At 33.9% G+C, this 24,689-nt stretch overlaps 1 protein-coding gene across 1 annotated transcript in view; it reads right to left on the bottom strand.

Moving 5' to 3' along the window:
- LOC149782713 (ribosome assembly protein METTL17, mitochondrial-like) overlaps positions 1–24,689 on the bottom strand; it is a 51,240-nt gene that overhangs the window by 14,964 nt on the left and 11,587 nt on the right. Inside the window, exons 3-10 of the mRNA XM_089934216.1 lie at positions 22,976–23,107; positions 20,085–20,190; positions 16,481–16,562; positions 14,050–14,123; positions 7,646–7,740; positions 6,281–6,351; positions 5,034–5,141; positions 1,291–1,359 (exon numbers count right to left, since the gene is read on the bottom strand). Of these exons, the coding sequence (XP_089790342.1) occupies positions 1,291–1,359; positions 5,034–5,141; positions 6,281–6,351; positions 7,646–7,740; positions 14,050–14,123; positions 16,481–16,562; positions 20,085–20,190; positions 22,976–23,107 (737 nt within the window). The remainder of the gene's footprint in view (positions 1–1,290; positions 1,360–5,033; positions 5,142–6,280; positions 6,352–7,645; positions 7,741–14,049; positions 14,124–16,480; positions 16,563–20,084; positions 20,191–22,975; positions 23,108–24,689) is intronic.

The following is a 24,689-nucleotide window of genomic DNA, read 5'->3' as shown; positions in this document are numbered from 1 at the left end:
ATTTGGTGTAATAACTTTAGGATTCAGGATTTAGTGTTGTATTTGTAGGATTCAATGTAGTAGCTGTAGGATTTGTTATAGTAGCCGTTGGATTCAGTGAAGTAGATCTAGAATTCTGTGCAACAGCTGTTACGTTTAGTGTAGTTGATGGATTCAGTGTAGTAGCTGTATGATTCAGTGTATTAGCTGCTGGATTCAGTGTAATAGTTGTATTATTCAATGTAATAGATGTAGGATTCAGAGTATTTATTAAGTGTTGGATCCAGCGTATTTGCTGCATGATTTGTTGTATTGGCTATATGATTCATTCAGTGCAGTAGCTGTAGGAGTCAGTGTAGTAGCTGTAGAATTCAATGTAGCAGCTGTAGGATTGAATGTAGCAGCTGTAGGATTTAGGGTAATAGTTGTAGGTTTTGGTGTAGTACCTGTATGATTCCAAGTAATAACTGTAGGATTTAGTGTTGTAGATGTAGGATTCAGTGTAAGAGCTGTAGGATTCAGTGTGTTAGTTGTAGGATTCAGTGTGTTAGCTGTATAATTCAATGTAGCAGCTGTAGGATTCAATGTACTATCTGTACTATTCAGAGCAGTAGCTGTAGGATTCAGTGTTTTTGCTGTACGATTTAGTGCACTAGTTGTATGATTCCATAGCTGTAGCATTCAGTGTAATAGCTATAGGATTCAGTGTAATAGCTATAGGATTCAGTGTTGTCGATGTAGGATTCAGATTTGGCAGCTAAAGGAATAAGTGTAATAGTTGTAGGTTTGCTATAGTAGCCATTGGATTCAGTGAAGTAACTCTAGAATTTAGTGTAGTAGCTGTTGCATTTAGTGCAGTTGTTGGATTGAGTGTAACAGCTGTAGGATTGAGTGTAATATCTGTAGGATTGAGTGTAGTAGCTGTAGGATTAAGTGTAACAGCTGTAGGATTCAGTGTAATAGCTGTAGGATTAAGTGTAATAGCTGCAGGATTCAGATTCAGTGTGGTAACTGAAGGATTCAGTGTAGTAGCTGTAGGATTAAGTGTAATAGCTGTAGGATTCAGTGTAGTAGCTGTAGGATTAAGTGTAATAGCTGTAAGGATTCAGATTCAGTGTAGTAACTGAAGGATTCAGTGTAGTAGCTATAGGATTCAGTGCAATAGCTGTAGCATTCAGTGTAGTACCTGTACAAATCAGTGTAACAGCTGTAGGATTAAGTGTAATAGCTGTAGGATTTGGATTTGTAGCAGTACTCTGAGGAGCGGAATAATAAAATGTATGTCATATGTTTAATAGTTATCCATCTTACTTGCAGTATGAAGTCTCTTGCCTCCATTATCACACTGTAGCCAGCAAATGAGCCAACTTCCACTATGACCTACAAAGAAGATACAGTACTAATTATGAATGTCATTGATTATTAGAATCATACAACTTCCACTATGACCTACAATGAAGATACAGTACTAATTATGAATGTCACTGATTATCAGAATCATACAACTTCCACTATGACCTACAATGAATAAACAGTACTAATCATGAATGTCACTGATTAACAGAATCATATAAGATTTCCTAAACTAAAGCATGTAGTATGCATGGATAATTCTGAATCCAAAGGAAAACCATGTGTCTGAAAACAATTTCCTGAGTTAGCAGGTCATTGTTCTTACAAGATCAATTAAAAATGAGTAAATAATGTAGAATCTAATTATAAAAACAAGTCTGCATCATGTTCTCGACCATGTGCTATTCTGAAATGACATCATTTCCAACATTTTCCAAAGTTGCAGGGCTCATAACTCAATCTCATGCTTGAATTCTGAAAACATAGACATTCAAAGTTATCAATAATTTAAGTTAGTATCACAAGTGTTTCAGGATTTTCTCAAGGTTCATCTTCTAGCCAAATACACTTGTGGACAGAAGAGTCAATTCATCTGACTCAAAACTGGGGACAATGGGTGACAGATTGGTCTAAAATGCTTGCCTTTTTAGATCACTGACATCTCAACAATATCCATGTTGGTTTGAATCTTAACTCAAGCAATATGGGTATGTGACAAAGCTTGCCAGTATCTTCCTGTGGCTCAGTCATTCATCCCAGGTTCTTTCTCCACTAAATATACTGGCTGCCATGTATAGCCTACCATGTGGTAAAAAATTTGGCGTAAACCCACCCACACAACCAACCAACTCAATGAACAGTAGGAGTTGCTTTCTGTATTTGTGGATTGGATTGTCAAATCATTTGAACTGAACTATATGAGTGTGTGCATTTTGGATTTTTAATGTAGCTTTAACAATTTTTCAGTCATATCGCTATGATGTCTACAGTGTGACAGTTTAAGTGATGTCTCGCACTGGGGCTTTATCGGTTTATTGCTATTTTTATATTTCAGCAAGAGTTTACTGACAAATAAATTTAAAGAAATGCCAAATATTCTGATATGTGATTTCGTCAAATCTAATAACACTATAATTTCTATGGCTTTTAAAGTCATGTCAATTACAGTGAATGTTTAGAGAGTTGTTGTATTTGACAACTTAAAAATGGTGTTATTTGAAAACTTACACATGGCATTATTTTAAAATTTATTTATGGCAACTTATTGTAGTAAAAGAAAGGGATTAAAGTAGTTTTGTGCCCTTCCATGGAACATATAAATGGAAAACACCAAAAACTCTGAAACTGAAGCTAACTGTAAAAAGATAAATTTTTCAAAATATCTGTCATGAAATTTTCACAATTTTTTAAACTAAAAATAATAAGCCATTTCTTGTACTTTTGGTATATGTTATAAGGAAATAAAAGGAATTCAGTTTCTTAAAGACAGAAGCAATTCATTCAATTAATCAAAAGAAGCATGTCACAGCGATATCAATAAGCATGTCACAATGAAATATATCAAGTTCAACTACAAACAACATGGTCCAGGTCTGTCATCACATGTGTTGGTCCAGTTTGCCGCTTTACGGCACAGCCACACAAGTAGGTTATTCAGTGCCGAGGCGATTGCAGTGAAGTACCTAGTCCAAGGACACACCATGGTAGCTAACCCAGGATGGTCAGATGGTAGTATTTGAACCTGTACCCTTTTGGTTGCAAGTCTGGCACGCTGACCATTGAGCCACCACAGCTCACCACATAATGCGCTGGCAAATCAGGGTCTATGCTGTTTGTTCAATTGGTTACTACTAACATACCACAAAGTCTCAGATCTGCTGGCACATTATGTGAAGGCAGATCTTGATCTGTGCAGTCTACAGTTGAACTTATAAGCAATTACATATAGTAATTTGAAAATGGTTATGGCTGATTTGCCGAATAAGGTATTTCCATTATTACCATAAGTGATGTTAAGCAACATACTTTGCTTCGTTGTGTGCCTGACAACTTGTGGAACCAATTATAACACAGGAAGAAAGCAAAAAGAAAGTCTCCTGCTTGCTTAACAAACTGCGATCAGTCAAAATTAGTAAATGAAATCCTGATTAATCTCTATGAAAATGGCAGGGAGTGCATGGAAATTTGCAAGGTTTTCTTTAACATGAGTATTTTCCGTATAAATAAATAAAGAAAAAAAAAACAAAATAAAATATCCAATGAAATATAAATCACAAGAAAATGTTGGGAAAATATACTCGTGGCATTACTGGATGAAATAAATACCAAACAGAAAAGTTTTCTTATGGGAAATCAACATTTAAACTTTACACAAAAATTCCATTGTTATAAATGTTATATGCCCTCTTCTTTTCAAATGTGAAAGGAATCAACTTAATGTCACTTTGATGCCCTTGAGTGCATGTTTTAAAACCTTTTTAAGTGCTCACCCTGCAGCTAAGATAGATTTATTTTGAGAACTGTTTCAAAGAAAAATAGTCCTTTGGCATCAAGACACAAGCAAACTAATAACAACAATACAACCAACTCCATGAAAGGTACAGACATCACAGTAACATTTGTGTGTAAGGTCATCCTAATTTTGTGTTAAAATCACATACTGTAGACAATTTCTAACTTTTGCTTTTGGTTAATATGGCTTATTCATTATAATTTAAAGTAACTGAAAAAAAAACCTTCAAATTCTAGTATAAAAGCTGTTTCCTTTCTTTTTCTGTTTTATCTTTGAATCCAGATGTAGTATTCCTGTACCAAGGAAATGCTATGTGCTGACTGGTTTTATCTGGACAAATGATTTCAGTACTTGATACATGTACTACAGATAAATAAGAGCGTAATGACATTTAAAATCTTGAGGAATTAACCAGTGCAAACTTAAGGATGGGACTGGATCTTGTGGTTCATGTGTGTAATGTCAGCTACAAAACTTCAGTTCATTGGTGCTTGCTAATGATGAATAAATATGTTTTGACCTGAAAAAGGAAGTACCTTTAAATCTAATGACACACAATGAAGTGTAATTGCTGCATGTCAACACAAATGTCTTTTGGTAATTTACTGACTTTAACTGCCATCTTCAGATCTGATATCCATGAAGTTAAAATCCATTATAGAATATTTGTGAAGGACAATGGAGATTACAATTTTCATGCATCAACAGAAGTCTTCAGCATCCCATTCCCCTTATTAAGAACTGTTTACCAAAATCTGAGTCTTCCTCCCTATCTCACACTCTTGCCTAAGCAATGGGAGGCATTTATAGATCTTTTTTCTCTCGAGTTAGTGATGACTCAAGGTATAACATTGATGACTCAAGGCATAACACTGATGACTTAAAGGTATAACACTGAGGACTCAAGGTATAGCATTTAAGACTCAAGGTATAGCATTTAAGACTCAAGGTATAACACTGATGACTCAAGGTATAGCATTGATCATTCAAGGTATAACACTGATGACTCAAGGTATAGCATGGATGACTCAAGGTATAGCTATTCTTCATTCAAACTTTTACAGATATTTGGACTTAAATGGAAGCCCACCTTACAGGTAAGCCAGCCATTAAAAAGAAAGATCTTTTAAAATAAAAAACAAATAAGGAACAAATTGTTTTCTATGGTGTCCAGAGGGAGAAAACTGACCAGGTAGTTCTGTGTCATGTTCCACAGCTTTTCAACTGTCTTGAGTCTCTCTGATCTACTAGGTTGCTCCAACAAGGTGTATCCACTGACTACGAGCTCAAACTTATTCTGAAACAAAATTATTTTGTTGCAAAATAATTATTTGATATTAAAATTTAAGACACGAGTTGAATAATTTCTATTTTGGGAGCATTTCTAAGGCAAAAAGAATTTAATACAGTATCTTGATGAAAGGTGCATTATTACTGGACAGTGTCATCAGACAAAAGTGGCATTGTTGTCAAAGTGCTGTTATTGTCAGACAAAGTGCCATTATTATCAGACAAAGTGCCATTGTCATCAAAGTATCATAAATAACAGTACCATTATTATCTAAGTGCCATTATTTTCAAAGTATTATTAATATCACTGCCATTATTATCAAAGTGCTATCATTTTCAGACAAAGTGCAATTAAAAAATTTAAGTGCCATTTTTATCAGACAAAGTGACACTATTTTCTGACAAAGTGCCATCATTAACAGAGAAAGTGCCATTATTTTCCAACAAAGTGCCATTATTATCACACAAAGTGCCAACATTTTTTCAAAGTGTTATTATTTCTTAGACAAAGTGCCATTGTTATCAGACAATGTGCCATTAATATCAGACAAAGTGCCATTATTATCAAAGTGCCATTATTATCAGACAAAGTGCCATTATTATCAAAGTGCCATTTTGTAAACAAGATACAGAACTTTTGTCAATGCTCACTTTTAATTAAAGTTTTAAAGTTTTCAGCTTTAAGTCTGGGCTACTACTTCAAGTGCTTGTTATGGACCAGTACTTTATTATTTTATATATAAAGGAGTTCCAAATTTGGAAATGATCCTTTGACATTTTTCCCAAAAGTTAATGTTGTCACCAATTATCTGATTTTTTATATTATTGGAATGCATTAGTAGAAGACATCATGTGATATAAATGCAATTCATCCAAATGTATTTCAAAGTCATTTCACTACAATGCTTCGTATTTTCATGAAGTACAATCAGCATATTTTGTCATCTGATAAACAGAATCTTATATCTGTGCTAATCCCAACTAAATTTAAGAAATGCTCTGAATGATTTAGATCTTTTGCTTATCAAAGCCTGCAAAAAGATAATATCTGACTTGTTGATTTATAAATTAAATTTTAAATAAGCACTCATTTATGATTCTCCATATATGCAATTGCTTTATTAAATTCTGTGATAATGTACTTACTTTTTCATCAGATGGTGAGAATTGTCTGAAATATACACCGCGAATATACATTTGTTTCTGTTCTTCACCATCTGAAATGAACAGGTAAAAAAGATATGTTAAGATTTATATTACCAATACTGGCTCTTTTCCAACTGAAAGGTAGTATTTTCTCTTTAAAATCAGACAATTCAGGGGCATCCCCCCAATCTTGAAACTAATCTTTTCAAGTAAAACATGTTTCTTCATGAATACTTACTCAATTATAATACCTTAGGAGAACTACTACTACCTCACAAATTGAGCCCTCCCAGATAAAAGTTTCAGCTAAAATGAGCTGTAAGTCATCTGCATACAAAGGTGGCGGTCAGGCAGAGTGATCTTCCCTTGATATAGTGACTGGTAGAAAAAACCACGAATATCTCAGTAACCATTGGCCATAAGATATAGTTTAATGCAACTACCTCAAAGATCACTGGTCTGATTTTTGTTGTCATACAATGATTTTCTTGACATCTAGAAAAACATGTATTTCAGTTATAATAATAAGACATCAAATAAAACAGAACAGCTACAGACTGACAATGTCTACAGGTGGAAGGGGACAGGGTTAAAACCATTATAAGAAAGCAGGTCAAGGAAGTACCTGTATCATGTTGTAACAGTAGAACAGTAACAATTCAATCAATATTTTATAACAGTAGCAAAGATATGGTTTAAATATTGCTGATATTTGTAAAAACTAAAATGGTTTAAATAGTGCTGATATATATATAAAGAACTGTCCATTATCATTTAACTTCTTTCATGGCAGAAATAAAGCAAATGTTATCCCAATATCAGTAATGGCAAAGGCCCATACAGAAATATTTTAAAATTCGCTTTGGAGCCAACATGTCTTGATATCAAATTTGTTTTCAGAAAGGGCAGTGTTTCAAGACAGATTTTATGGTAATATGCTTGTATTGCTGTCTTCCAATTTGGAAGCCACCAGGAACATTCATGAGAAGAAAATGTACAAACTTTAGTAATAAAAGTAGAAAAGGCATCATTTAAAATCATACTTGCAGTTTGATCTCTTATAAATGTAAGCATGACTCTTTAAAAAAAAAATCCAAACAAATGAGACAATATTTAAAACCTGTTACCCTGCAGAAGTCAATTTAAAAAAAATATATGTTACCCTGCAGGAGTCAATATTAAAACATATTATCCTGCAGGAAGCAATATTAAAAGCATGTTACCCTGCAGGAAGCAATATTAAAACCATATTACCCTGCAGGAGACAATATTAAAATATGTTACCTTGATAGTGACAAGATTAAACCATATGACCTATATTAAAAGCATGTTAACTTGAGGAAGGTAATATCAACAACAGTTTACCTTGTAGTAGCAACCTGGCTATTGTATTCATATCCTGGACTGGGTCAACACAATAGTACTCAAACACACTCTTTTTCCAGATCTCATGTGCAGCCCTGAAACAGTCATTACAGTAATCATAAATTAGTATATTTGTACTTGGGTATTTATAATGTGCACCTAACTGTGTTTGTCTTTGTTTGGTGTTTTCATTTATGTAATAGCAACACTCTGAAGGCTATACAATATCAAGGCAAGTCATTTAAATTGCCTTGCCCAAGGACACAGCATGGTAGCTGACTGCTGATTATCTCATCGCTGGAATAGACAATGCACCATACTGGTTACAGGCTCAACATCCTAACTAACATGTAGAATCAGTTATAAATGACAAAACTATTGGTCCAAGCAATCCAAAATACAAAATATAGGTTGGTGTGTATTTTGTTTGCACTACTATTAGCTAAATATAAATTCCCAAGCAAGGGTCATTACATATGAAAAGCTCTACTATTACATAAATATCCATTCCCAAGCAAGGGTCATTACATATGAAAACTTCTACAATTACCTAAATATCCATTCCCAAGCAAGGGTCATTACATATGAAAGGTTCTACTATTACCTAAATATCCATTCCCAAGTAAGGGTCATTACATATGAAAAGTTCTAAATATCCATTCCCAAGTAACGGTCATTACATACAAAAAGTTCTACTATTACCAAAATATCCATTCCCAAGTAAGGGTCATTACATATGAAAAGTTCCACTATTACCTAAATATCCATTCCCATGTAAGGATCATTACATATGAAAAGTTCTATTATTACCAAAATATTAATTCCCAAGCAAGGGTCATTACATATGAAAAGTTCCACTATTACCTAAATATCCATTCCTAAGCAAGGGTCATTACATAAGAAAGGTTCTACTATTACCTAAATATCCATTCCCAAGCAAGGGTCATTACAAATGAAAGCTTCTACTATTACCTAAATATCCATTCCCAAGCAAGGGTCATTACAAATCAAAAGTTTTATTACCTAAATATCCATTCCCAAACAAGGGTCATTACATATGAAAACTTCTACAATTACCTAAATATCCATTCCCAAGCAAGGGTCATTACATATGAAAAGTTCCACTATTACCTAAATATCCATTCCCAAGCAAGGGTCATTATATATGAAAAGTTTTATTACCTAAATATCCATTCCCAAGCAAGGGTCATTACATATGAAAAGTTCTACTATTACCTAAATATCCATTCCCAAGCAAGGGTCATTACATATGAAAAGTTCTAAATATCCATTCCCAAGTAACGGTCATTACATACAAAAAGTTCTACTATTACCAAAATATCCATTCCCAAGTAAGGGTCATTACATATGAAAAGTTCCACTATTACCTAAATATCCATTCCCATGTAAGGATCATTACATATGAAAAGTTCTATTATTGCCAAAATATCAATTCTCAAGCAAGGGTCATTACATATGAAAAGTTCCACTATTACCTAAATATCCATTCCCATGTAAGGATCATTACATATGAAAAGTTCTATTATTGCCAAAATATCAATTCTCAAGCAAGGGTCATTACATATGAAAAGCTCTACTATTACTTAAATATCCATTCCCAAGCAAGCGTCATTACATATGAAAGGTTCTACTGTTACCTAAATATCCATTCCCAAGCAAGGGTCATTACAAATGAAAGCTTCTACTATTACCTAAATATCCATTCCCAAGCAAGGGTCATTACATATGAAAAGTTCTAAATATCCATTCCCAAGTAACGGTCATTACATACAAAAAGTTCTACTATTACCAAAATATCCATTCCCAAGTAAGGGTCATTACATATGAAAAGTTCCACTATTACCTAAATATCCATTCCCATGTAAGGATCATTACATATGAAAAGTTCTATTATTGCCAAAATATCAATTCTCAAGCAAGGGTCATTACATATGAAAAGTTCCACTATTACCTAAATATCCATTCCCATGTAAGGATCATTACATATGAAAAGTTCTATTATTGCCAAAATATCAATTCTCAAGCAAGGGTCATTACATATGAAAAGTTCCACTATTACCTAAATATCCATTCCCATGTAAGGATCATTACATATGAAAAGTTCTATTATTGCCAAAATATCAATTCTCAAGCAAGGGTCATTACATATGAAAAGTTCCACTATTACCTAAATATCCATTCCCATGTAAGGATCATTACATATGAAAAGTTCTACTATTGCCAAAATATCAATTCTCAAGCAAGGGTCATTACATATGAAAAGCTCTACTATTACTTAAATATCCATTCCCAAGCAAGCGTCATTACATATGAAAGGTTCTACTGTTACCTAAATATCCATTCCCAAGCAAGGGTCATTACAAATGAAAGCTTCTACTATTACCTAAATATCCATTCCCAAGCAAGGGTCATTACATATGAAAGGTTCTACTATTACCTAAGTATACACTCCCAAGTAAGGATCATTACATATGAAAAGTTCTACTATTACCTAAATATCCATTCCCAAGTAAGGGTCATTACATATGAAAAGTTCTACTATTACCTAAATATCCATTCCCAAGCAGGAGTCATTACATATGAAAAGTTCTATTACCTAAATATCCATTCCCAAGCAAGGGTAATTACATATGAAAAGTTCTATTACCTAAATATCCATTCCCAAGCAAGGGTAATTACATACCAAAAATTCTAGTATTACCTAAATAACCATTCTGACAATCGTATACTCATTATTCCCACTATGAAAACGATGGACAACATTCTTTTGCATACCAGGGCACAGCAACGTGGAATGAATTACCCAACAAACTTAGACACAAAGACACAGTGATCCCATTCAAGAGTGCTCTTAAAACTTACTTATATAAACTGCAAGAACAAACTTAAAGACCTAATAATGTTTCCTACCTTAAATATTTTCAGCATGTTATTATGTTTTCTTATTTCATGGTGTTTGTTTTTTGTAATCATATCATTATATATTTTTTATGTTATAGGTGTTTAATGTTGTAAAGCGCTTAGAGCTTCTAAAGATTAGGCGCTATAAAAAGTACTCATTATTATTATTATTATATGACAGTGAGTCAAAGTAATGGGAGTCAGACGATGATATTTATGATGACTAGGTGATATTTATGATCACTAGACGATATTTATGATGACTGGGCCATGATGATTTATTAGACAACAATGGAGAATTTCAGAAGTTTATCAATGATAATAAATTCTTGGACTTTGTACCAGATCACATTGAGTAGTGATATTTATAGGATAATGTGAATTAAAAAAATGTGTACTTAACTTCAGTTTTGTACACATTTAATAGAATTTCCCTTTGATCAGGCTTCCAAATATTAGAACTTACAGTTACCTGGTAGAAAATTGCTAAATATTTGACAGCCTTAATAACAGAAGGGACTTGAAAACCCATTCCCATGTAAGGGTCATTACATACAAAAGTACAGTCCTTGTTTCCTCTGACCCATGCCATACAATGTTTGATATTTGGACATTCCCAATCTAAAAGTTGGAATTCGCCAACACCAATGGTGTTGGCATGGGGTAGCAGCTTACTAGCTGGTCCAGCAAACCTGAACGACCTTTATTCGAGATACACTTGCATGAAATCAATAGGAATATGATTTATTTTCTCAGAAATTGCGATCATAGCATTTGTTATGTCTTTAATCCACTGACAGATGAGACTAAAGTATATTGTTGCTGAAATTTGACCTGGATCTGGCTATTTGCCTTCTTAGTCATGTGACTAAACAACTCTCACAACCTACATGTCAATGACATCAGAGGTCATACAGTCATGTGATCTTAACAAAAAACCATTTCTAATGTTGCTTTAGGAAAACAAATCAAACATATAAATGAAAGTCATGTAATTTTGTATAGAAAAATGAAAAAACATAAACTTCTCAAAATATTTATTGTGAAAACAATGACCAAAAATCTGTAAATGTTGCAGCTATTTGAAGAAAACCAGATTCACTATGCAGAAAACACAAGTCAATGTATAAGTCACGTGACACCAACAAAAACATCACTGACACGTCGGTACTTCTTGAAAATATGGTTTTCTCCACACTGCTGCAACACGACAGGCTTCTGGTCGTTGTTCTCAAAATAAATATGTTAAGATTTAAGTGTTCATTATATTTATTTACAAACATTAAGTGACTTCTATATAATATGTCCAAATTCAATGTACAACAACTTTGGAAATTTGTTTATTGTTGATATCATGTGACTATAAGACCTCTGATGTCACTGACATGTAAGTTGTGAGATTTGTATAGTCATGTGACTCGGGATGCAAATGACCAGATCCAGGTCAAATTTCAGCAACTACGTACATTCGTCTTATCTGTCAGTGGATTTAAGACATGACAAATGCTATGGTCACAATTTTTGAGAAAATAAATCATATTTCTATTGATTTCATCTATTTTTTGCTCGATTCCAGAGAGTTCTGTATGGATGCCATTACAGGGCATGCATGACTCTGGACAGTCCTGTTTGTAGGAAATTATAAAGCATATTTAACTCCCTACTCCATAATCAAGTGTTTTTTTTTCTTCTCAGGTGCAAGGCTTGGTCATGGTATACACAATTAAAACTAACGCAGTATGCAGGAACAATTACTATATCATTAGACTAACCTTGACCCTGACATCTGACCTTTAGATTACAATTCTACAGGTCATACCCTAAGTCAAGCGATCCACAATGTTTCATCAAAGCAGTCACATACAAACAAATGTTATTGAACAGAAACCATTTTCTTTAAGTCACAATGATCTTGACCTCTTGACTCCAAAATCAACATACTTTTTCCTACTTTATGTGCAAGTCATATGGTTAAGACCTAAAATTATCAATAAAAAAGTATTCCCTTTTTTCAGTGACTCTGAACTATGGACTCCAAACTAAATAGGATTTGTCCTTATTCCAAGGGCAAGCTATTTACAATGTTTAGTAGTCCAGGTACATGATCTAGAAATAAAGTCATTGTGTTAAAACCATTTATCTTCATTCAGCTGCAGTGACTAGGACATTGGACCTGTTGACCCTAAATTGTATAAGCTCTTCCTTGTACCAACTGCAAACTATCCACAATGTTTATTCAAGGTATGTAATCTAGAGTCAAGTCATTGAAGTGACCCTGACCTTGAACCTTTTTACCCCAAAGTTAAATGTCTTCTTTTTTTTTATTTTTTTATCCCAAATGCAAGTATCCATAAATGTTTGATCAAAGTCTGTTATCTGTACTTAACTCATTCAGCCCCAGCACAGTTATCAGCATTATTGCTGCTATGCCCTAGCACTGTTATCAGCATTACTGTTGCTATGCCCCAGCACTGTTATCAGCATTACTGTTGCTATGCCCCAGCACTGTTATCAGCATTACTGCTGCTATGCCCTAGCATGTATATCAGCATTACTGCTGCTATGCCCTAGCAACACTAAGCTGTGTCTAGCTGCTTGTGCCCAAGTGAGTTTTAAACTGGAAAATTTTGAAAACGTAATGCATATGCATTCTTAATTAACTTAATTTCTCCTCTTATATCCAATAAAAATCCATGAAATTTTCACCAACTGTTTCAAATAAATTTGTCTACACTGTCATGTATATTTTGTGTTATTTGTCCAAATCTTTCAGAAGTTATTTATACACTATTTACAAAAATATGTGCATCATTTTCAGAATGATGATTCGGGCTCAAAAATTTCATAAAATATGCAACTTCTGGACATATCTTTCCTGCTTGCTCAATATTTTTATATAGAAAAAACCCCAAGAAACTCTTTGTTACGGTTGTCACAATCATCAAATATCAATCTCCAACACTGTTTATTATTTTTCATCAATGAAACACGTGAAATACAAGTGCTCTTGATTCGTAGCCTTTGCTTTTGAATAGTTTAGATGTATACAGAATAAAAGTAAACTCATTTCTGGCTGGATTAAAATCATCTGATTATTGGAAAAACCCAGTCTGTAACTAATCAGAAACATTTTTACTACCACCTATTCACCACGACTGTAGGCATGATCAGCCAATCCATGAGTATAGGCAGGATTGGGGCTGAATGAGTTAAAGTCATCATGTGGAACCTAAAACAGATGGAGAGACAAACAGATGGACAATACCACAGCATGATATGCTTTGCCTTACAAGAACAACAACAAAATCATCCTTATCCCATAGTCAAGAAAGAGGGCCTCAAATGATTCGCCATACTATCCAAACACAAAGTGGCTCATGCAATACACGTGAAAATGTGAACAAAACATCTTGACACAAAGTCTGTCAGTTGTAAATTCTGATGCGAATGTCAACAATGTGGAGGTATATTGTAGCTCTTACCACACACATGATCCTGTCCCTGAGCCATAATTGTAAACACTTCTTGGAACAAACTGCTCATCTCTCTTGTGTATCTGCAGAAGTGATAAAACATGACAGAAAACTATATTACTGTAAAAGCTAAAAGCAAAACAATAACAAAATGTCTTAGTTTTTTTTTCTAACCTGTAACTTAAGTTATGCAAAATTCAAAAGTACAGTTAGGACTATTCCATTTATATCTACCTGGAGTAGGGTAATTTTAGTGGTACCACCAAAAGAAAAGAAGTGAAATTAAGCTGACAAAAAAGAAAAGAGTATAGATCCTCATTTCTAGATGAAAATAAAAGTGTGTTCCCCATTCTATCATGTGAACAGGATAGCCCTTAATATGTGTAAGCTGCCAAATATGAAACGAATGTACATTAATGTCATGGTAAATTAGATTTGCTTTTAGCACCAACATTCATGTTAAAAGGATTTACCAAGGGAAGATAATAAATCTGCTAATGGAACACCCATGCTCCATCAATGGGAATGCAATAATTTAAAAGCGTAAATTAACCAAGTTGTGATGGAAGGACTGATAGCAACAGTAATACCATAGGCCCCTACCACTGGTATTGTAAGGCCTAAAAAGGAATCAGACAGGGTGGAAGAAATTACAAATGATTGGCTTCAAGATTCACAGAGACAAGCAATGTGGACAAACACTGAGAGAAACAGGGTCATTCTGGAAACTTTTAACTAGTTATTGGTGATGGGTACATTATGAAATACACTGCTGTTCAATCTCAAGCCCCTAAGAGCTGAATTCTACGGACATAAATGTGGCTGACTCCAATAATTAGGTACCTTAGCTCTACAAAATGATAAGTGTAAAATGCTGGAAATTAAAGTCATGCCCAAGTTCATGAATATAAATCTGTCTACTAAACTAACTTTAAATTCAATGAACTCTGGTACTTATATGATGCTTATTTTAAACTGCTTTTTAATACTCTTGACAGTACCTTGCAAACTGACTGAGTGATACTTCTTTGCAATTACCGTACTAATTTGCCCACCAGTTTCATCCTGCAAGACCCTAAATAGAACACTAGAGGTAGTCTGACGTCAAGCAGGACCCTAAACAAAACACCAGAGGTAGTCTGACATCAAGCAATACCCTAAATAAAACATGAGATGTAGACTGACATCAAGCAAGACCCTAAGTAGAACACTAGAGGTAGTCTGACATCAAGCATGACCCTCAGTAGAACACTAGAGGTAGTCTGACATGAAACAAGACCCTCAGTAGAACATTAGCAGTCTGACATCAAGCAAGACCCTAAATAAAACACAAGATGTAGTCTGACATCAAGCAAGACCCTCAGTAGAACACTAGAGGTAGTCTGACATCAAGCAAGACCCTAAACAGAACACTAGCGGTAGTAGCAGATGCCTCAACAAGAATTCATATACTTAAACAGGCTCTAAAACTGATAGGAAATATCTTTAAAAAAAAAAGCAATAAAAACAATAAACAAAATTAAAAATAATTGCAATTATAAGAGTTTAACATTGCTTTTTCTGAGTTTTTCATGGTATAAACTGTCAGTTGTCATCTCACACAATGTCCATCTGGAGTATTTTGCCGTGTAATTCGGCATTACCAACATTAAACTCTTAAATGAATCACAGTATTTTCTCTGGCTATAGTGTGTTACAATACAGTTTCAGACTACTGACACAGGACAACAGCAAATGAAACATGAACTAAATAATATAAATTTTCTCAAAAGCAACAATTTCTTACATATTTCAAATGAAGAAAAAACAAGGCTGTGTATTTAAGTAAGTAAGTAAGTATGTACATATGTATGTATGTCTTTATATATATATGTACGATTCAATGACACATAGCACAATCCTAAATATATGATGCCAATCAAATTTGGACATTCCCCCAAAAAGGCATACAAAACAACAACAAAAAACCACATACAACACAAGCAAATTCAGATTTTTATATTGACCTAAGTGAGGGGAATAAGAGTTCTTAAATTATTCACAACAATTGTCTAAGCAAATGTTACATACCTTAATGTAGCACCTACTTGTATGATACCTAAGTAACTTTTCAACCTGAACAATGTTTGCTTTTGTATGTGTGACCAACAGATTTATTAGTAATCTATTTTTCTAAAAGTGCGTTCAAATGTTAAGTAAACGTTCAAAACAAAGATAGAAAGACAAGAACAAATGTTGCTTTCATTCATTTTACCAATTTATCATATCCTACCAAATATTTTTGCAATTATACAAGTGATAATGTGCAAACATTTACAAATCTGTACAGTTTACAGTATATTTGTAGTTTTATTTATGTATGCAATACTATGCCGATATATATATTGAGATTTAATAACACTGTTGGTCCCCAGCTCTATAGAAAATTGAACAAACATACCTCCAATAAACACTGACTTATCACACTATAGTTCTTCGCTAGTCTGGATATCACATAAACCAGTCCATTGTGTCCAGTGTAGCTGTGAAAAAAAGTTTAAATATCATAAAAACCAGTCAAATAAACTGTGTCCAGAACAGCTGTGAAAAATAACTCAAACAATTCTGCATAAATCAATACAATCCACTGCATACAGAAGGTGATGCTGGGAAATGCTACCAAATGGTGAAACATTTGTTGGCAGAAATTAGGTTTTGCCCAGTTTCTGATCATGAACTCTTACCCTGAGGCTGGGATTTCTCATCCGAGTCATATAAAACATGACTGGGTATTTTTTTCTTGTCAGGGCTTATTAGGAAATAAAGTAAAACAAGAGGCACAAGTGGATCTAATACCTGGCTTAAATAACTTAACAGTCAGTCATTTCACTAAGCATGCTTACGTGGTATTAAAAGAACAATCCTTACATTATATAAACTATCTCCCTGAATTTATATTCTGTTGACTGTAACTATTTTACTCTATCCTGAAAAAAACTTGTTCCAAAGATAAAGGCCTAATTAATATGCACAGTCTCCTTCTTTTATTCAAAGTTATCCCAAATCTTGCCAATATAAGCTTTATAGACATTGGATGAGAGATATCATCTAGAGCTAAAGATAAACTCTGGTGTATCTCAATAATAAACTCTGGTGTATCTCAACAATAAACTCTAGTGTATGTCAATAATACAGGCTATATCTGAAGTCTAATGAAAATCTGATCAAAAACAATGTTTTAGGAACACCCAAAAAGTCAGCCAAATCAGATGCAAGAACATCTCATGGCTGATGTTCACTTTCAACAATGTCAAAGATCGTAATGCTATAATCTACTTTTAAATTTTTTGACGCAAATATAATCTGGATTGTGGTTTCTAAAGTGGCAATAAACTCAGCTAATCAGACACAAGATCACCTCATTAATATGAATGAATCATGCTCTTTATTGAAATGGTTAGAAGTTTTCAATATAAGCAATACAGGACCATAATGGGCAGGAGTGACCACTGCTGCTATTTTGACTTGTGCTTAAAATTTATTTTATTCATTGTTTAAGCCGATTGATAATTCTGGAATTTGTGATTTTTTTTACATGCAGTGTGAATAACTGAATTGCTATCTTGAGTCGTGAAATTCATGCAAAAATTGTGAGGGTTGTCAGGTCTGCTGGTCTTACCAGATTCAAGGTTTGCCTCTGTGAAGCTAAATCTATGAGATAAAAACTAGAGAAATTTCTTACTGAAATATCCTTCATAGTAAGGGTATATCGCTAATGGTATGGCTAAACAGATGAATCTGTCACTAAGATTCCCATAAAACCTAGTTGGCTGCACTGTTGCATCAAAAAGGTCCCCATGTACAGATGACTGGAGGGCTGGTGAATGCACGGTTGTATTATGAATTGTATGTAACGAATCTGGTAAAAAACCCATGCATCCAGACTTATAGGCAAGAAGGCCATGCTCAAACATGTGTGGAGGGGACTTAGGCTCACTGGGCAGCATAAAATTGGGGGTACACTTGCCCAATGAGTTGGAAAAAGGCGTGGAAGCAAACAAGAGAAATAGAGGTAATATCTGGCCTGATGTTAATAACTGCATCTCAGGATGATTCTGACACTGATGTTACTGTGGCTGATAGTTGCAAGCAAACTTGGGACATCAACATTATCTTTCCTCAACTTATTCTGTCTTTACTTCCCTTTTGCATCTTCTGGACAAAGGTAGCCCAGACTTCCTTTGTAAATGTATTACATATGCTGTATGGCATAACTGATGTACACTTGGTACATACAATACAAGAGTCATGGTTTTTATCTTCCTTTTCTTTGAAGTGTTTGGATTTTTAGTTGACATTCCCAGTAAAACAACGCAAGAAGAGAAAAACAAAGCATAAATTAATAATTCAGTATGTTAGTCACTTGATAATAAATCCCATTACTAACAGAAAAAAGAAAAATAATCAGTATCGCATTTTAGATGTCCTCACCACTATGCTTTGAAATTATACATTCATGCATCTAGTTAATATTTCTATTGAAACAACAAAAGAGAAGAAATCAAAGATAAATTAGCTATTTAACATGTTATTAAGTAGCGAATACCATTTCCGTTACAAAAGAATTTGTTGTGCCAAATTGTAAATGACGACATGAGGTCGATAGCGTGGTGTAACATGGTCTTGAACAGATGAAGTCCATAAAGTTGACAAAGTCACTCAAGTTCTGAATTTTTTTTAAACAATATTATATACAACCTGCAGAAGAACGACTGTCCATCACAATAATCCAAATTTAAAGTTGAACGGTCCAATTTTAACACTAAGATGGCTTGGATTGGCAGAGGTAAAATGTATGATGTTATCAGTACAGCAGTGAATAGTGACACCTGGTAATGGCAAGGGAGGTAATGGGCAAGAGTTATTGCTCTTTTTCTATATGAGAAAGACAGAAAAAGTAAATTGTTTTTCTTTTAGTAGAACTGGATTTGTGAGGTAGCAGGCTAGCATTCCCAACATAATGTGATTGGGGAATGTATTTGAATGAAAAATGCATAGAATCATCTAGCTTGATGATTCTGGCATGAACAGTGCTAGAGACTGAATCACAGTTAGTAAAGAATGAAATATGGGTTGCATTGACCACTTCTGCGTTGAGGTTATAGTTACTCAGCAAAGTGCATCCCCTCACCATTTTTGATTCCGGTACAACAGTACAGACACAGGTTTTTTAACAACAAAAACTATTTGGTCATGAACTGAATGTAAAAACTCAATCTAAGCCAGTAAAATGTGAAATGTTGGTCACAGTCAGTAACATCTGGTGTAAGAATGTGGTAAGAGGCATACCATCAAAGAGACTAATGGTTTTCACATGAACAGAGCTTGAGAAAAAAACATAAAACACTAAACCTAATCAAAGTCACTGAAGCATGAAATATGGGTTACAATGACCTGCTTTTGCAATAAGGGTGATGTACTTGTCAAGTTGTATCCCCTTACCATGTTTCCATGCATAACAGTGTTTATCCAGTGTGCCAAAGACTGAGATAAACATAAAAACTTAACCAAGAATGTACAACTAACTGTATGTGTATGTGTTAGCCCCCTCAGCCCTCAGCCCTCACCCCAGGATGCAGGTGCTACAAATCTCATACAAAAATTTTGCCTTGGATCTGGAAAGAAAGCATTGGTGGGGCTATACGTATGTATATGGTTTTATCTTGTGAACGTTTATGCCTATATAGATGCCTGGGGTAGTACAAATATAAGTGCAAAATTTGAAAATTACAAGTTGCTTTCACATATAAATGTGTTCCAAAACTTACTTATGGGTATGTATATGAACATGTAAGTGAGAGTTACTGCATTGTTTAATTTTATATCTTAGCATTTTCTTTTTACTAATACACTGTTACCACCTCCCAACCCCAACACCCCCAATTCAATTTCATTTGTAGTTTTAGGATACATAAAATTATTTTTAAATTTTGTTACTTCAGTTATAATAAACAAGATATTTGAATTATTAGGCTCTGTTTAAAACAAAAAGCTGATTAACTTACTCAAAAGCTTGCCAGTGTCCTAATGCAGTCTTAAGCATTTTGTGGACTCTAGATGTGATCCAGTCATTCTGTGATTTCTCAGGTAGATGAACTGCCTTTGTTTCCGCTGTAAAATAGCACAAAGAATAGGTAATGCTGGTATCTAAATTGAAAGTGCATCAAAGAAGGTCAGATGGATATCTGGTTGGACATTATCAATCCAAAAGCTGAAATTATGAACTGCGACTTTGCCCACCAGTCAGCAACATGCTAACAGATTGCTGCTAACAATTACCCAATGACTACTGCTTTTGATGGTGCGATGTGTGTTATTTAATTTAAAGCCAGAATGTGAATTCAAATGGACAGTCATAAAATTTTCTTGCCTGTATTTTTGTGAAATTTTTAGTATATACTGATAACATTTTTTTTTTACATACCATGAAAAGTTATTGACAGAAGAACTGAATTTTACATAAGTTACTAGAATAATGGGTAGGCGGAGATATGGCAATACATCAATTGCTTTGTATCTGGCCAAAATCTGTAGCCCAAGACCTGTTATTGCATAATTTGTTGGTATTTTAGGGTCTATGCTATTTGTTTTACTCATAAGTCCAAATGACTAGCACTGACCCTGATTTATTGGTACATGTGATGGAATGTCTTAGTCTATGCTATTTGTTTTAGTTAAGATTGCAATAAAATATCACTGACATTAAGACTGCAATAAAATAACACTGACCTTAATTTACTGGTGTACCATGTGATGGCACATCAGGGTCTATGCTATTGGTTATGCTTAGTATTGCAATTAAATAGCACTGACCTTAATTTACTGGTGTACTATGTGATGGCACATCAGGGTCTATGCTATTGGTTGTACTTAGGATTGCAATAAAACATCACTGACCTTAATTTACTGGTGTACTATGTGATGGCACATCAGGGTCTATGCTATTGGTTGTACTTAGGATTGCAATAAAATAGCACTGACCTTAATTTACTGGTGTACTATGTGATGGCACTTCAGGGTCTATGCTACTGGTTGTACTTAGTATTGCAATAAAACAGCACTGACCTTAATTTACTGGTGTATTATGTGATGGCACATCAGGGTCTATGCTATTGGTTGTACTTAGTATTACAATAAAACAGCACTGACCTTAATTTACTGGTGTACTATGTGATGGCACATCAGGGTCTATGCTATTGGTTGTACTTAGTATTGCAATAAAACAGCACTGACCTTAATTTACTGGTGTACAATGTGATGGCACATCAGGGTCTATGTTTTTCAGTATTGACCCTGATTTACCCCGGTACTATGTTACACATGAATCACTGTGCATATACCTGTCTTCAATGATACGTTTTCTCACATCCCAGAGGTGGCTGTTTAACAGGTTAGGGTCTGTCTTCTCTGTATATAAAAATACCATTGACACATGAATCACTGTGCATATACCTGTCTTCAATGATACATTTTCTCACATCGCAGAGGTGGTTGTTTAACAGGTTAGGGTCTGTCTTCTCTGTATATAAAAATACCATTGACACATGAATCACCATGCATATACCTGTCTTCAGTGATATGTTTTCTCACATCCCAGAGGTGGTTGTTTAACAGGTTAGGGTCTGTCTTCTCTGTATATAAAAATACCATTGACACATGAATCACTGTGCATAAGCTTGCTACCTCCTTTTGCATTTACACCATATAGAGTTTTGATTTTTGAAAGTTCACCTTATATAAATTACATTAACATAATATGAAGAATGACTGTCAGAAGCTGGTTAAAAAGGTACATAAAAGTAGATTATAATATAGAACTTTCAATTAATTTTCATGAATTGTACAAATGATGTATGATAATTGTGTAAAACCTTTACAATCTATATAAGGAGTGTGCATGATTTGGCTCTTTAACATAGCTTTAACAATTTTTCAGTCACATCGCTACGATGTCTGAAGTGTCAGTTTATAGTGATGTCTAGCACTGGGGTATTGTGCCGCAGACATGAATCACAATGTCCCACCTAGTCACATTATCCTGACACCAGGCTGACCTGTCCTAACATTAACCTCTTAATGCTGAATGCAGATCTGCCAACCCTGACGAGTCCATCTCAGTAAGGCAGTTGATTTTTTTCCGTAAGTTTGACCAGTTTTCAGCAAGATGTAACAAAATAACATAAACTGATATTGCAAAGCTGGAAAACGTAATTAAAAGTTCAGTATTCAAAACATGCAGTGATGATAAGCATTATGTTCAACTGAAAGGTTTGTAAAGTACCTGCAGACTTTATTTACCACATGTACAGTTGCACAACCTTTAGTTCCAAACCCTATGCAGCTGAATGGCTTGTTGCTATCTCTCAGCTTGATGTAATTCTTGGAAATTATTTTTCCGTTTCACATGACAGAAATCATAATTCAAATTGGCACATGATGTTCAATAAACGTAATTGTGCCCCTTTCAGTTTTTATTCACAAAAATCTGAATATTCCTTTTCCTTTTTCTGTGCTGATTATTAACACTTTTCAAGTGGCTTATTTTCCCTTTTGTCTTAAACATGCATTATAATATGGTGTTATTTTGCTATAAACAAGAGCCAGATATTTTCCAGCTATCTGAGCTGGAAATCTCTGGCTCCTGACTCATAAAATTAAATTGTTGGGGCCAAATGTAATGTTTTTACACCTTTGTGTGTATCACAGTATTTTCAGAAATACCTCATTATACTGTGTTGCAAAACTTGTTGCAGTGCCCAACTGTTATGCTCACTATGTACAAGCATTTACATAAAAGGCATCAAGGTGGCCAGTGAAAGCAGTAAGTATATGAGCAAGATGTCTTCAATAAATTATATGCTTCTCTGCATTGTATTTCAGTTCGATATAAACAAACCCTCTCTGGTGATATCTGCGCGGATTTGTTCCCCCAAAGCCTGTTTCTCACGGTCTTCTAGCGGAACATGTCTCATCTGTAATCGCTGGTTCATCTTATTTGCTTCTTCCAACACTGACTGATTCAAGTAACCTAAAATTACAATATATATTCAATTATCTTGTGTTCAGCTACAAATAACATAGACCCTGATCTGCTGTCACATAATATGCCCATAGTTCAGGATCTATTTTCTTTCATTGATTACCCATAATAAACTGCATGGACCCATATCTATTAGTACATTATGTGATGGTGGATCTGGTTCATAGCAATACTTGTAGTTGGACTCTATTTATAAGCAAGTATAAACAGTACATAACAACATAATTAGTGCCATAATGTGGTGTCATATAATTATTGTCACATAATAAGTGTCATGATATTGTGTCATATAATTAGTGTCATGATATGGAGTGATATAATTGTTGTCACAATATCTGTCACATAATTAGTGTCATGACATGATGTCATATAATTAGTGCCAAGATATAGTCACAATTAGTGTCATCATATTTTGTCATAATTAGTATCACAATATTGTCATATACTGTCATGATATGGTGTCATATAGTGTCATGATATGGTGTCATATAACTAGTGTCATGATATGGTGTCATATAATTAGTGTCATGATATGGTGTCATATAATTAGTGTCATGATATGGTGTCATATAGTTAGTGTCATGATATGGTGTCACAATATTTTGTCATATAATTAGTGTCATAATATGGTATCATATATTTAGTGTCATCATATGGTGTTATATAATTAGTGTCATGATATGGTGTATGACAGTGCCATGATACTCTGTCATACAGTTAGTGTAATGATATGGTATCATAATTATTGTCCTAATATGGTATAATACATATTTTATAACAAAATATGGCATTACACTAAACAATGGAGTCTTAGAATCAATAATATCATATAGATATAAACAATAGTTAGAGGCATAATATATAACATAAGAAATACAGTATGACACACTATGATAAAGCATGGTTGCATCATTTATCAAAAACAAAAAGTTTCAAATAATCTGATTTAACACTATTCACACATCATATTAATGGACTGATATATAATTTTTTTGTTAATGCTTATTTATATGTACTAAGATACTGTCTCATTTTTGTGATTAAATGGATCTACATCATTCAATACAGGCAAGATTAGATTCCCATTAAAATCATTTAAGTAAATAAACAATTGCAATAAAAATACAGCAAGGCTGAAGTCCTCTAATATAGACACAATTTGAACTATTTTTTTCTTAAGGTTATAATGCTTCATTTATTTTGCAATGAATGAAAGAAAAGACACATGTCTGCAATTTTTTAAATGTTTGGATATGACTCATCCCATAAAACAATATAAACGACATTTTCATTTTTCCTTATATCTTAAATTTCTTATTTTGTTGTAAACACAAAATTAAGTATCTGCAAATAACAATAAATGTTCACATAAAAAAGCAATACATTTGCAAAGGGTGAATGAGAGGTGGACAAGGTCTATTTTATGGTCAAAATATTCTGACTATAAAGTTGTTTTAACAGTATCTATGCAAAGATCATGCCCAGTAAGTCATATATAGTCCTAATATAGTTAATAGTTACCTTGAATAGAAGCCATCTATTTAATATTAAAGATTTTACAACAAAACTG

The sequence above is a fragment of the Sinohyriopsis cumingii genome, chromosome 15 (genome assembly GCF_028554795.1).
Source record: "Sinohyriopsis cumingii isolate HCF-2022 chromosome 15, ASM2855479v2, whole genome shotgun sequence".
Classification (NCBI taxonomy): Eukaryota; Metazoa; Mollusca; class Bivalvia; order Unionida; family Unionidae; genus Sinohyriopsis; species Sinohyriopsis cumingii.
This window is presented reverse-complemented; position numbering and strand designations above follow the sequence as displayed.